This window comes from Sitophilus oryzae, unplaced genomic scaffold (genome assembly GCF_002938485.1).
Source record: "Sitophilus oryzae breed Bouriz unplaced genomic scaffold, Soryzae_2.0 scaffold_614_pilon_pilon, whole genome shotgun sequence".
Taxonomy (NCBI): Eukaryota; Metazoa; Arthropoda; class Insecta; order Coleoptera; family Curculionidae; genus Sitophilus; species Sitophilus oryzae.
The window spans coordinates 1,468,582-1,483,463 of NW_022147212.1; the positions used below are offsets into that span (position 1 = coordinate 1,468,582).

The window sequence follows — 14,882 nt, forward strand, 5'->3', positions numbered from 1 at the left end:
AAATTATAATCCATGGTTAATGATTAGACAAAGACAAAAAAGAAAAGGAGATTCTTCCTTGTCTTGTCAAAGTTTGTCAATTTGTCAAAACAATAAATAAAACGAAAAAGTAAAATTTAAATGGGACAGGATCGAATATCAAGTAAAAACAGTTTTGTTAAAGTTAAATATTATTAGAAATTATTGATAATACCTAAGTAATGAAGAATTCTGGCAAGACTACTTATACTTCTTGTATAAAAATTAACGGAAAACCAATTTTACCGCCAGTGGTAAGTATTTAATTGAAAGAATTGCTTTACCAATTATCATAAACAAATTATTTTAACAACAGATTACCCCTGAGTTGCGAAAAGAACTTCTAAGAGATAAACATCAAGCAATTAAACTAGAACAGCGTATAAACCGTTGTAGAGAACTTAAAAAGCATTTAAATGATCTTTTGTCTGCAAATGATAAATCACGACCTTGTTCACAACTTACTTTTGGTGATAACAGTCATATAGAGGCTTTGAATATTTCTGACAGGCCCAAGTATCAAAGGCAATTGAATCAAGTTAATTTAACATCCGATTTAATAGAAGTTTCCCAGTATGATAATAGTGGCATAAAGTCTGTGCAACAAAATACTGAAAAGACAAATGACGTATTTAATATTGGGTGCACAAGTACTGATGGTACTGTTTCTAGTGACAGTATTATTGAAGAGCACATAGAGAGTTGTACCAGTGGAAATCAGAATGAATTGCCTAAAGTTGAGAACACAGGGTCTGTAGAAAATGAAGAAAAGTCTAACAATTTAAGTCCACTAAAACCACGTTTAATTCGGAGTAATTCATATACACTGGAAAGTCCTAGTCCAGTACTTTTAGCTTATCTACAAAATGTAAATAATATCAGTAAACAAGAAAATAATTTACTTACTTCTAAAAACTGGGCCTCACTTGAAAATAATTATTCACCTTATGAGAGCAGTGATTTTGAGAGCCTCAATACTGTTTGTTATAATGTTAAAGAAAATGGAAATGACAATAAAAAGTCTGATGAAAATATAGATGAGACTAGCAAAAATATTAATGAAGTTAAGTCGCCTACTATTGAAGTTTACCAAACGGACATATCTGTCCAACAAATCACCTTAAATACTGTTAGTAATTCACAAGGGGATGGTACGAAAGAAGAAAAACGCGAGGTATTTTTTACTAGAGATCCTTTCGATAATTTTGAATCTGATAGTGAGTTAGTTCAAATTTTAAAGGACATACCAGAAGCGGCAGCTAATCAGATATTAGAGTTATTGAAAAAACAACATATTGAACAAAAAGAAAGGTTGGAAAGGTATGATACCTTGAACTTATCTCCACAAAAACAATCTTCAGTTGCAGAGGTTTTTGTAAGTCCACATAATTCTGCAAAAGAAAGGTAACAGCAGTAAGAGTTAATCAGTTTGATAGACAAATCTAATGCAATATTTTAGATGTGAAGTCAGTGATAAATTAAATTCTTCAAGATCACTAAAAAAACAGCATATTGAACAAAGGGAAAGGTATGATAACTTAAATTTGTCTCCAGAGAGAACTTCTTCAGCTGCAGAGGTTTTTCTAAGTCCTAATGATTCTACAAAAGAAAGGTATCAGTGGTAAGAGTTAATCGGTTTGTAAGAAATCTAATACAATATTTTAGATGTGATACCAATGACAACTTAAGTCCTTCAAAATCGTGTCTTTCCACATCAAATACATTAAAGCCAGAAACCGGTAGGTCAGTAAATGGCAAGTTGAGCAGAAGCAGTACTTTTTCAGTATCACCAAGTCAGTCATTATACTACAGTATTAACAGTGATTGCGGTACTTTAACAGCTCCTTCAACCCCTTCCATTAAATTAATAGATTTGGAAAATGATGTTTCTGAAAATATGAAAATTGGAGTTTTAACTGAAAAAAATGGGTATTGGGAAGGTGTAGTAGTTCATGAAGATGTTACAAAGAGCTGCAGTAAAGAGTTGTTTCCACAAATTGATCTTGCTAGAAGAAATAATTTGAAAAAGGTAAAATTATTTAGAAGACATTTTCTTTTTATTGTTTTATTGCTTATATTGCTATTATCTATTAGGAGTGGGCTGCTAGCGTAATAGGTGCTCATGTTCGAGGCTATTTAACCAGACGACTGTTAAGAACAGAAAAGGTGCAGAGCCTTATTGCCACAGTTAAAGATGTGCTACTGTGCGCTCTCGAGCTACATCAAGCTGAACACATTGATGAGAAGGATGTAGAATTACACAGAAGACTGATAAATCAGGTAATTCATATTATACACGGTACTACAAATTCGGGGTACGAGCATTAGTATCTTGGTAACCGTAATAGATACGTAATAGAACATGGTTAAATTGGGGCAAAGTTGCGCATTGGGATGTTCACCTAGATGCCATCAAAAAACTTTTAAAGCTTAAAATCCCGGTTTGGCAGGACCTGGCAGGATCGCCATGTAGCAAATAACACAACTTCTTACTTTTAATGTGTGTTTATTGAAGACTGACAATTGAATGTACAATAGCATTGTCACCAACCTAAACGGTATATTTTCTGGGTTACCAAAATACATACGTAAACGCTTACTAATATAAACAGTATTGGTATGCGATCATTGCAACAACGTATTAGCAAATTATACAATTGACAAATTACTAGGACTAATGAACTGTAATAAGGTCTAATAACTAAAATGCTCCTACACAATTCTGTTTTGTAAAGTCTGTCCAATGAGTCAGAAAAGATTTCGACAGACAACATCCAAAAAAATGAAAGAAAATACAATTTGCCTATGAATTAAAATGATAGACAGAACGATCACTGTCAGGAATCCTCTCGTTGGACAGACTATATTTCGTATGTAGCAGAGAGGTTACTTACTTGAATAATTTGCGATTGTGGTGTATTTGTTGTAGTAATCGGAGCTTGTATAATTACTGGCTGAGAAGTGTTTCCTTGGAGCTGCATTTTTATCATTTGAAGTTGTTGTGGGGTAAGTTGAATCTAAAATAATAATTTAGAGACTACAATAATTTATGTACTCAATACTAGTGACGAAAAAAACCGATGCATTACAATAATCGAGTACTCGAGTTTTGAGCGATTTCAATAATCGTGCGATCGCTCGAGTTAAATCGCGCTCGTATTTATAAAATTAAAAATACGAGTTTCTGCCGTCACTTGTAGTACTCGCAACTCACAAGACTTTAGACGCATATTTTTTCGACGATGAGTGGCAAGCGACGACCGACGAGTAATTCGCTCGATCAGAGACGGGATGGTTTATAAATTTAGTTTACTTTAAAGCACTGTTGATGTAGGTTCTGGAATTTTGTCGCTCAGATACGTAATGGATAACGTCATATAGTCTTAGCCCACGGCCACACAGAAAGCGATCTTTGCGCGAAGCGTCTTTTGCGACTAAAACAAAATAACAAGATTATATAGGAGTGGCAGCGGAATGTGCACCCCCCGGAAGATCACAATGCTATAAAGAGACTAATGAGATAACAGAGACATCTTAGACAACTCTTAAGAATAAAATGATTCCATCATGTCTCAAACGTATCGGTCCTTGAAAAAGCTAACTGCGAGAGTATTGAAGTCATGATTACAAAGTCCCGCTTAAGATGGGCTGGTCACGTATGCAGAATGCAGGAAAACCGCATACCAAAATCTCTGCTTTACGGTGAGCTTGTAGACAGTAAAAGGAGGCCGGGTGGACAACTCAAAAGGTACAAGAATGTTTTCCACGAAAACTTAAAGGGTATTAACAAGCAGAATGAGTGGGAAGAAGCAGCTCACGATAGAACGGAATGGAGAAAAATTGTAAAGTCAGTTAACAGCGACAACCAAAAAAATAAAGAGGCAACAAAGCAATGAGATTTTTGAATGTCTGGAGTGCGGTAGACAGATAACATCACGTATCGGGCTTTTCAGTCTTCTGATGCGTGTCAAATACTCGTCAGCGAGTAATGGCGGTATGTATGTATGTATGTGGAATTGTATTGTGAGGCGTAAATTTTACAATCATTTGAGATTTGGCTGTGAATGATGTATTATGTAAACATTTTATTAATTAGTATAGTTTAATGAAGTTCCTTTAGTTACAAATATTGCTTTTATTTGTTAAATTATTGTGGATGTAAATAATGTGGTATGAGTGGGACTTGGACACAGAAGCCTTGCGTCAAAATCTTCTGATGCGTATCAAATACTCGTCAGCGAGTAATGGCAGTATGTATATGTACCGTATGATCGAAAAAAATGACGTCCAGTTGGCTTGGAAATGACGATCGATGACATTTCCAATATAATTTTATATATAAAATGACAGCGATCTTCATTTCATAGCCATCGCTGACTCCGTTTTTATTCGATCATACGGTATAATGTCCTTTAAATGTATTTGACATAATTGTCAAATTGTCATGTAATTTTCAAGTCAATGTAATTTTGCACAATTTTGCAGTTACTAGTCAAAGAAACATTACATATAAAAGAAATATATGGTTCCAAATATTTGTGGATAGCAAAGTGGGCGGGCATCAGCTAGTTTTTATATGTTTTTGTTAACTATACTAATGTAAGTTTTATCAAAAATATTGTGATTTAATTACTAGCTTGTAGACAATTTTTTTTAATAAACTGTAAACTTAATCTATTTTTATGTTTTATGAAAGTTATTCTGATCTACTAATGTATCAGAGTAACTTTAAAAGTAAATCCTTTGAATTAAAATATAAATATAAAAAACATTTAGGGGAAGGCGCTGGGTTAAATGTAGTCTTGACTAAGGACACGGAGGGTCGCTTTGGCCCAAAATTTGACTATTAAGTTTCATATCTACCTTAATAGATGGTTATTTTCTTTATTATCTATGGTCAGAATCTTCACAAATTATAAAATCTTTCAAAATGTAAACCACCCACAATGAAAAAATACCGAAAAGTATTTAAAGCGTGCATTTTCAAAGTAATTATTGCTATCTTGTGAGTTTAATTTAAATTTTACTTACTCAAACCCGTGATAATTGTGAAAAAGTGGCATTAAAAACTAAAAAACTGTGATGTGAAATGCAAAAACCATCGTGAATTGTGGCATAACATGCATCGGTTTCCAATGTTTCGTAGGTATTTCACATGCATGTCCTTATATAAAATAAAGTTTCTTGTATGCACACTGTATTTTATTTATAAAATTAAAAGAAAATAATAATAAATTTGAATAAACAATATTTGGCGACATAATTCCGGAAAAAGCCGAACCGATCCGAAATTATCAAAAGCTTTGGGTCGCGACCGTTCGTTGCAAGAATAGCGCCAAATAGTGTTTACATTGTCCTTATGGGCGCTTTCCAATCTAAACTTGTTTCATTTATCTATGGTATACTGTTTGACCCGTGATAATAAAGAGTTGATTTGGATTTTCGACGATATTTTAGACTTGTGTTCTTCTTGAAAGTTTGTTTTTGTAGTGTGATAAAGTTAGTGATATAAATTAGTGGATAAACAGACATTTTGACTAATAAAAATGTTAGCTCATATGTGAAGCTGTCCGCAATAGGAAAAATATTATTGTTAGATGATAAGAATTTTTATAATTTATATCAAGATGTTAAAAATCACCGTTGTCATCGAAACATGTTTATTTAAAAAAAATAGTTTTTAGTTTTTGATTTGTCAAGATATTATTTTGATTTGTAAAAATAGTATAAATATAATATTCCATTAACAAACGGACTCAAATCAATTTGTATTATACAGTCCACTTAGATAGATTACACTTGGTCCTTCGAGCCGGATTAGATGTGATACCAGCCTTTTTTCTTGGAAGTTTTCATTGTCGAAGAAAAACGTTCTATTGTCGACCTGCCGTATTTAGAAGTTGTACATCCACGTATGTCGTGTCATCCTTTGATCCAGAATTAGTTGACTGTACTGTGTTGAACTCATGCTTCTCTGATCATGAAGGAGTATTAACAAAATTTTCCATAAAATCCGAGACTAGAAACACTTTTCGTAAATTAGGACGTATTTTTTATGAAAAAAACTTTATAAATTTTAAGCAACTTTGTCTAACAACAGATTGGCATGTCATCTCTGGTGATGTAGACACTGAATTTTCCAGATTTACACAAACATTATCTGGTCTGGCATCCAAAGCCTTTCCTCTCAGGCCTGTCAAAATTAAACATCATAAACCCTGGACTACTAAGGGCCTACGTACATTTGCAAAAAACATGCGCTCTTTATCTCACCTAAAAAAATTCTCGGATAGTGTCTTCTTTCACGAGTACGTGAAACTTTACAGGAAAATTTACCATAAGACTATAAAAGCCGCCAAGGACATCTATTACAATAGGAGGTTGACTGAGTCCGGTAATATTGCCAAAGAAACATGGTCGATTGTGAATGACTTGAGGAGTAAGGTTTCTTCGTCCAACATAACCTCAACTTCACCTGAGGACCTAAACAATTACTTTGTAAATGTGGCGAAGAATATAGTGAATACTATCTCACCCTCCCTGGATCCTCTATCATTTCTCTCTGACTATAATGTTAATTTGCACAGTTTCTTCCTTACGCCTGTGGGGTTGGCAGAGCTTCGCAATACATTAAATGATATTAAAAATAAATCTTCAGCAGGGACTGACGGACTTACTCTTAAAATGTTCTCTAGTATGCCGGAATGTACATTAAACCATCTTTCAGCCTTAATTAATATGTCATTTGAAGATGGTGCTTTTCCAAATTGCCTTAAGTCGGCGATAATTATTCCTTTGCATAAAGGAGGTGATAAAGAGCAAGCTTCCAACTATCGTCCAATTGCACTCCTTCCGTTATCGAAGATCATGGAGAGACTGGTTAAAAAGAGGCTTGTATCATTTCTTCTAAAATACAAAATACTCACCCCCTTTCAGTTTGGGTTCTTGAGTAACAAATGTACAAATGACGCTATGTTTTCGCTGTTTAATAATGTATACTCCAGTCTGAACAACCGTCTCGTTACAGCAACAATTTTCTGTGATTTCTCGAAAGCTTTCGATTGTGTTAATCATAACATCCTAACTAACAAATTGCAGTACTATGGTATCAGGGGAACGCCTCTTGAATGGTTTAAGTCCTACCTTAACAACAGAAACCAGCGTGTGAGGGTTGATAAGACTGTGTCTTCTTGCAAGCCAATAGAATGCGGAGTACCTCAGGGCTCAGTGCTAGGTCCTATTTTGTTTCTGTTGTTTATCAACGATATTGCTAGTCTGGACATCAGTGGTAAAATCTGTCTCTTCGCGGATGATACTTGTTTCACATGGAGCAGCCCGGACACCACGGCACTTCATAGAACCATTTCCAGTGACTTAATCAACATAAAAACATGGTGCGATTCTAATTATCTGTGTCTCAACGTCTCTAAAACTAAAGTCTTATCATATAAAAGTACGTTGCTACCTTTTCAACTTGATAATACCACCATTGACGTCGTTGATTCTGTGAAATTTTTAGGCCTTGTTGTGGACAACTATTTAAAATGGGATTTGCACATCGATGCTTTAGCTAAAAAATTAAGTTCTGCCTGTTTCGCACTTAGATCAGTTGCTAATGTGCTTAATTTGTCAACATCTAGGACAGTCTATTATGCCCTTTATGAGTCGCATCTCCGATACGCACTTCCATTCTGGGGTGCGTGTTGTGCGACTCAATTTGAGCGTATCTTCAAATTACAAAAGAGAGCTGTGCGATATTCACTGAGGCTAACCAGTTGTGCTCACTGCCGGGACTTGTTTAGAAGATATAAAATATTAACTCTTCCTTCCCTATTCATACTCGAATCCGTCTGCCTAGTTCGCAAGCACGTATCGAGTATTTCTCTAGAGCCAGTTCATGGCTATCCAATTAGGAACGCAGAGCATAACATGTATCTGCCAACCCCTCACTCTGAGTTAGTAAAGAGTTCCCAATTGTACAATGCAAAAAAAAATGCACTATCATCTGCCATCTGAAATTAATTCCATTTCATCCTTTCCTGCATTTCGCAGAGCCTTGAGATCATACTTACTGGAGAAAGCCTTTTACGCGGTTAACGATTTTTTTATTAATATCTAGGGTTCTAAATTTAACACACATTCACTAAATTTAGAAATGTTTTTGTTTTCTATCCATTTAAATTTAGTATTGACATTATATACAGTTGTTTATTTACATGTATGTTTATATTTTATTTATATTTAATTAAATAAATTTTTGACAATGTACAATTTCTGTTTTGATATTTATTTTTGTTTTTATTTTTTATGTTAAAGCTGTGTTTAGTATGAAGTAAAATCAAGAGCTCAAGCAAATATTTTTATTTCAACTTAATTATTGTTGCTTTGCATAATAGGAACAACATTAAAACAAAAATATATAAAAAATATACAGAAATTCTAAAAAAATAAACAGAACTTCTAAAAAATAAACAGAAATTCTAAAAGATAAACAGAAATTCTAAAAAATAAACGGAAATTCTAAAAAATAATCAGGAATTCTAAGAAATAAACGGAAATTCTAAAAAATAAACGGAAATTCAAAAAAAATAAACATATTCTAAAACTAACAACAAACAAATTTATATTTGATTTATTAATTTTATTAATGGTAATCATTGATATATATCATGCCAACTCTGTTCAAAACCTGAAATAAAAAATGCAGGTCCATATTTAAGAAAATAAGTTGGCCTCTGTTTCTCACAAATTATCAGCTAATTTGAAAATCTAAAAATACTATCAGATATCCCTAATAAAGTAGCTATGAGAATGTGCAATTTGTTTTTTTATTTTCGAAAAAGTAAAGAAAGGAAAAAATAAAATTGATTTTCAAAAAAATCCTTTTTTCCAAAAAACTGAGCAATCCTTGAAATTTATAAAAAAATTTTGTTGGCATCTTGACATCCCAAAGCGCAACTTTACCACAATTTAACCATGTTCGTATCTATTACATATGTTATCTGTGCTATTACGGTTACCGAGGTACCAATGCTCGTGCCTCGAATTTGTAGCACCCTGTATTTTAAGTATGTTCTAATTTTATTCATGTAATCATTTTAGCTCACTGCAGCACTTTATTCATTCCACGAGATATTTTTTGACCTAACCATCCCCGAACGAATGTTAATAATAGCTGCCGATCGGCAACATAAACTAGGAAAGCTTAAAAGATCGCTGTCAAGTAGTAAATCTTCGCGCTCTTTACATTCCAGTAGCTCTAGTAGGTCCTTAAATTTAAAACAAACCCCCTCAAGTTCACCAAGTCTTACCAAAGTTTAATTTTTAAGCATGCATTTTTTTGACGTCGACTATTTCTGAGAAAAAGTAGTGTAATTTTTATGTTTTTTTTTTGTATCAAACTTTAATATTTAAACTATTTAGTGTCTTAAGGATTGTGGCCTTTTTGATATACAAATATAAATTTTAATATAATAAAACTTGTTTTATTACATGTCACCCATTAAGAATGATATTAAATTAATATACATAAATTTATTTTAAATAAAGCCAAGGGTGTTCACGAATATTTTAACCAATAGAATTTAACACCTAAATGAATATTATTAATATAGAAATTGTTATCAAAAGGTCGTTTATGTCTAAATACAAACATAAAAGAAAATATGTTTAAAAACTACCTAAGAAAATAAAAACTATATTATTATTGAAATGAGAAAAAAATTGTTCAAGTGGAAAATCACAGAAGGCATAATTTTTTTATTACTGTTTTCAAATTAAACGTATCTACATAGGCACGAAAAATTGGTACCTTAAAAATTTGATGTATTTTAAAGTTTTATATACAGTATGTCCCCGGATTGTCTTTACAAGAGGAAAAACCTCTTTATTATTGACATTTTCAGAAAAATGCATTCTTCATTAAATTTTTTGCTTGTTCTAAAACGGTTAGTCTCGTTTATACAGGGTGGTTCGAACTGTATTCCGGAAACTTCGGCAGCATATTCTGCAGATTATAAGTAAATCATAAGTAAAAAAGTTCGTATAAATGTATGTCTTAAAATGCTTAGTTTCGGAGATACGGGGTGTAGAAGGTTCAATTTTATTTCAATTCTTTCCAAATAATTTATGAAGTAACGTCAATATATGGATGAAAATTGGTGTCTGGAAGTTTTTTGACATAAGAAATTTGGATTTTCATGTCAATATGACTCCTACTGGTAGAGGGCGCCACCTACATATGTTTTAACTGGTTTGAAGAGTAATAACTTTTCGTCCATACCTGTATAAAACTACTGATTAAAAAATATACATTTACGACTTTTTTCACATAAAAAAGGTATCTTGGTAAAAACCTCTACGAGTAATGGTTCTCGAGATATTTGGAATTGAAATTATTAATACCTGTCATGATTGACATAAATTAAACATGTTGACTAAATAGTTATTAGACTTAAATCATAAATTTGAAATCTTTTTGTGCCAAAAGTTCAACAGAAACTGTTTAATTATCATTTTTTCGCAGAAAAATTTATCATTAATTTGCCTGACATATATTGTATATATGTATGTCCGGTTGATGTGGTGTATACTGACTTCAGCAAAGCATTTGATCAAATCGATCATCAGATCTTGCTAGTGAAGTTAAGTAGGCAATTCAATTTTTCTGACAGACTGACAGCACTCATGTCCTCATATCTCACTGATCGTCTTCAGTTTGTCGAGGTCGAGGGTTGCAGCTCGGACACATTTACTCCAACTTCCGGAGTTCCCCAGGGGTCCAATCTTGGCCCACTAATATTCAATTTATTCATCAATGACCTCTTAACAAGCATTTCCAGCTTAAAACTGGCTTATGCCGATGATCTGAAGATCTACTTGCAGATTGACGGGCATGACAACTGTCTATTCTTGCAAAGCAATATTGATGGAATTAACCAGTGGTGTACTCAGAATCGATTGAACCTCAATGTCTCGAAATGCTGTGTCATGTCATATCATAGAACCTATCAGGTTCCCGTGCAGTTTGATTACCCAAGCAGCATTTGGACGTCGGGACAACGTTGTGTCACACGACCAAACGTCGGGGCGCAACGTCGGCACAACCTCGTGCCAACCCTAGTCTGCACTAGTTTGGAGAATAATTTTTGGGTCGAAACGACGTTGGTTACCTACGTTGGCTAGCAGCCTAATTTAGTACAAACTGCAACGTTGTATAAAATCCTAATTCACAGAAATACAAAACTATAATATGGCGTCTAAGTCGCGTTTTATCCTAAATTGGGATAATTATAGTAAAAATATTATTTTTATGATTTAGTTAGAGACATATGCCAGATGGCAGTAAAGGAAAACAAAACAAAAGTATTTAAGTGAGGAGGATGTTTGAAGATCATAATTATTGAAACACTTTAACCAACTCTAGAACTCGTTACCCAAGGCAAAAAATTTAAACGCAAACAACTTTATTGATAAATGTATTGTTTCTGCTTTGAAAAATACTAATGGGCCTTAAAATTAAAGAAGTTTTAAAAAATTTCTTGAATTTTTTTTTGTAAAATGAGAATAATTTATTCGCAGTCGAAAAAAAAATTGTTTCCGCGTGTTGTTTAGGGTCAAATATTTCAAGTTAATGTATTCAAAAAGCAGGAATTGCTATTTTAGGAACGAAACATTTTCTTATTCAACAACATGGCGGCTTTCACTTTGTTGTTTTGGAGATTAAGATGGAGTAGTTCGAGTAGTCCAGGAGTAGTCGCATACTGGATTAATAAAGTCGCAGTTCAGCCTTAACAGGTAGTATACTAGTCGCAAGATTGCCTAATTTAGTCATCCTAGAGTTTAGCTTGTGCCGCCCTCTATATTCTAAATAAACGAGGGAGTGGATAAAGTATCGGTAATATGTCGATGTATATTTAAATTTAGTTTTATATGTGCCTTTCTTACGTCCCATTTTAATTATGTTTTTTTTATAAAAACAAAAACAGCACCGAACTGTCTGACTAAACAGAACAATGAAGTGAAAATTTAAGATTTAAGGTTATGGTTCAATACAGTTGCAAAAAGGTAGTGGCTCGACGTCCTACCAACGTAAGAATAAGGAAATCTAAACATCGTTGGAATTAGTAAAACAGACGACGTTTGCGCAACGTTGGAATAGGTCCTGAAAGTGACGTCGGAAAACTCTTTATTTCCCAACTTTGTAACTACGTTGTCCGAATCACCTAAAAATCACTTAAGCAAAAAAGGTTACAAGACAACGTTTATTCGACGTCGCAGAAGCTTTTACTTTGTTATAGTACTAGTTCAACGTTACAACAACGTTTACATTTATTTTAATACCCAAGGTACGGAGCTAACTATTTTTTGTAACTAATCCAACGTTGTGTTTAGTAAACATGTGGTCGCAAGTCGTGAAAATGCTACTTGGGTACAGTATTGCCAACAATATACTGTCTAGAAAGACAACGTTTAGGGATCTGGGTGTCGTATTTGACGACCGACTAACCTTTATAACTCATATTGATCAAATGGTTGCGAGTTCATCAAGACTTCTTGGCTTTATTATTCGAAACTGTAAACTCTTTGTTGGTTCCGAACCTCTCAAGCTGCTCTATTTTTCGTTGGTTAGGTCAAGGCTGGAGTATGGATCGTTGGTATGGTACCCAGTCTATGATTGTCATGTTGCATCCCTTGAATCAGTACAGAGGCGTTTCTTAAAGCAACTGGTGTTACAGGGAGGAGGGGGTTTACCCTGTTAGAGGTGTGGATCACGTTGAGTCGTTGTCTCGGTGCGATGTGCAATCACTTTCCTTGAGAAGGATCATTCACTCAGTAACTTTCCTGTGGAAGCTGCTGTTTTGGAAACGATACCATTCCGGGTGCCACGACCTACCTCCAGAGCGAATACCACTTTTGCGCTTCTTTGAGCCAGAACTAACGTTAGGTTTCAGGATCCGATTTTCACTATGTGTAGCAACCTTAACTCTGTTTCCGTTGACTGTGATGTGTTTGACTGCTCTGAGGGTCGTTTGGTCTCACTGGTGGGTGGGGGGCATGAATAGTTAACGTTGGTTTATAACAATGGTTTATAATAATAATTTAATAATTTGTTATTATCATAATTAATTTATTTAGGTTTAGTTTTCTCTTTTTTTTTGTAATTTGTTTTTTTTTCTTGGTTTTGGTTTTTGTAAATTTGATATTTAATGTTTAGTAACAACCTATTTTTAAGATTGTATTATAAGATGAACTATACTCAACGTGTGCTTATTTTTTGGCAATAATTACATGTATTGACTATTTCCATTCTAAATATCTTCAGAACGGTTGCTCGTAGCGATTTTTACCAAAAGATATTTTTTACGTAAAAAGTCATGGAAATGTATATTTTTTAGTCAGTATTTTTATGACAGACGAACAGTTATTACTCTTCAAAATAGCCAAAAGGCATGTAGGTGGTGCCCCCTACAAATAAGAGTCATTTTGACATCAAAATCAAATTTCTCGTGTCACAAAACTCCCAGACACTAATTTTCATCCAAATATTGACGTTACTTTAGAAATTATTTAGAAAAAATCGAAATAAAAATTAAACTTCTACACCCTGTATCTCCGGAACTAAGTATTTTAAGACATACATTTATACGAACTTTTTTACATATTTTTATCTGCAAAATATGCTGCCGAAGTTTCCGGAATACGGTTCGGACCACCCTGTATACTATTCCAAATTTCCATACCGTCTTAAGGTGCGTTCACACCGGCTCGGCTGAGCCGCGCAAATCAGTTTTTATACTTTTAGGCGCGCTAAAAAAATACACTTAAAAAGTACACGCTAAAAAAATGTTTTGCGCGGCGCAGCCGGTGTGCAACGCACATTTAGAGAAAACATGAAAATTAGTCGATTTTTTCTAAGTCCTAAAAATCAAAAGCCGTTTCTATAGACGTAAAGACAATCCGGGGACATTCTGTATAATAAATATTTATATACATATTTATATAATAAATATGTTTTTAACGATTCTTCACACATCCCCTAAATACTGGACACCTCCATATACCGGACACTGTAGGATTCACCGCAGGTGTCCACTATTAAGAGGTTATACTGTAATAATATGTTTAATAGGTGTAATAAAAAGGCGTCAAAATGTTGGTAAGCATTTTATTACAGTTTTTAATATTAATAAAACAATTATATTTTAAGTCCGGACTCTAATACATCTCTATAATCAACAAAAAGATTTCAATAACACGTAATTAAAATTTTTTAGAATAAATAATGGCTACATCTAAGACTAAAAATGTACAGGCTCTTATTTGGACAAAAAAACATATTACTTCATATTTAACAATCTAAAAAGTTTAGATAGTTTTTAGATTGTTGAGTCTGATGTTTCTCATTTTTGTTACAGAGATATTGTAACCAATAGTTTTCTTTATATATGGTAAAAACTACACGATCAGTGTGTATTTATTATGTAGAATACTATAGGTTAAAATATATACTAATAAGAAACATGCAACCACTATTGAAGGCACGTAAAATTTTTATATTTATTTCCTACATCTAATTTTCTATGAAATAATCACTTAATATAGGAATGACAATTAAAATCTAGTATAATTTCTGTTATATATACAAATATTTACCTAAATAGGCATTAACAATATACGTTCATATTTTTCAAATAATACGCTTATTTTTGATATAATCAACATAAGTGTGGGTTAAATAAATACAGGGTGGCGCACCTCATTCGCCTCGGTTTATTATACGAAAACGGAAATATGTAGAAACAAAATATTTTGTATGTATATGTGCGGAGAAAATGTGCACAATTTAAAATTATTTTGAAATA

General features: G+C 33.3%; 1 protein-coding gene across 2 annotated transcripts; it reads left to right on the forward strand.

The window, feature by feature from the left end:
* Positions 1-46: 46 nt before the first annotated feature.
* Positions 47-9,470, forward strand: LOC115887728. Of its 2 annotated transcripts, XM_030907203.1 has the most exons (7): positions 47-272; positions 335-1,192; positions 1,259-1,422; positions 1,478-1,630; positions 1,684-2,047; positions 2,113-2,298; positions 9,121-9,470. In XM_030907203.1, exons 1-7 carry the CDS (start codon positions 201-203, stop codon positions 9,337-9,339), a joined length of 2,016 nt encoding a protein of 671 aa, XP_030763063.1. In that variant the 5' UTR covers positions 47-200; the 3' UTR covers positions 9,340-9,470. The 2 variants fall into 2 exon arrangements, with proteins under 2 accessions (XP_030763063.1, XP_030763062.1); XM_030907202.1 differs by having other exon boundaries at positions 335-1,422.
* The last annotated feature ends 5,412 nt before the right edge of the window (positions 9,471-14,882 follow it).

Excerpts from the sequence above, each read along its gene's own strand:
- LOC115887728 (XM_030907202.1), top strand. The coding sequence starts at position 201 with ATGAAGAATTCTGGCAAGACTACTTATACTTCTTGTATAAAAATTAAC. Across the intron at positions 1,423-1,477 it reads CATAATTCTGCAAAAGAAAG|ATGTGAAGTCAGTGATAAAT; the intron begins GTAACAGCAGTA and ends GCAATATTTTAG. Across the intron at positions 2,299-9,120 it reads ACAGAAGACTGATAAATCAG|CTCACTGCAGCACTTTATTC; the intron begins GTAATTCATATT and ends TAATCATTTTAG.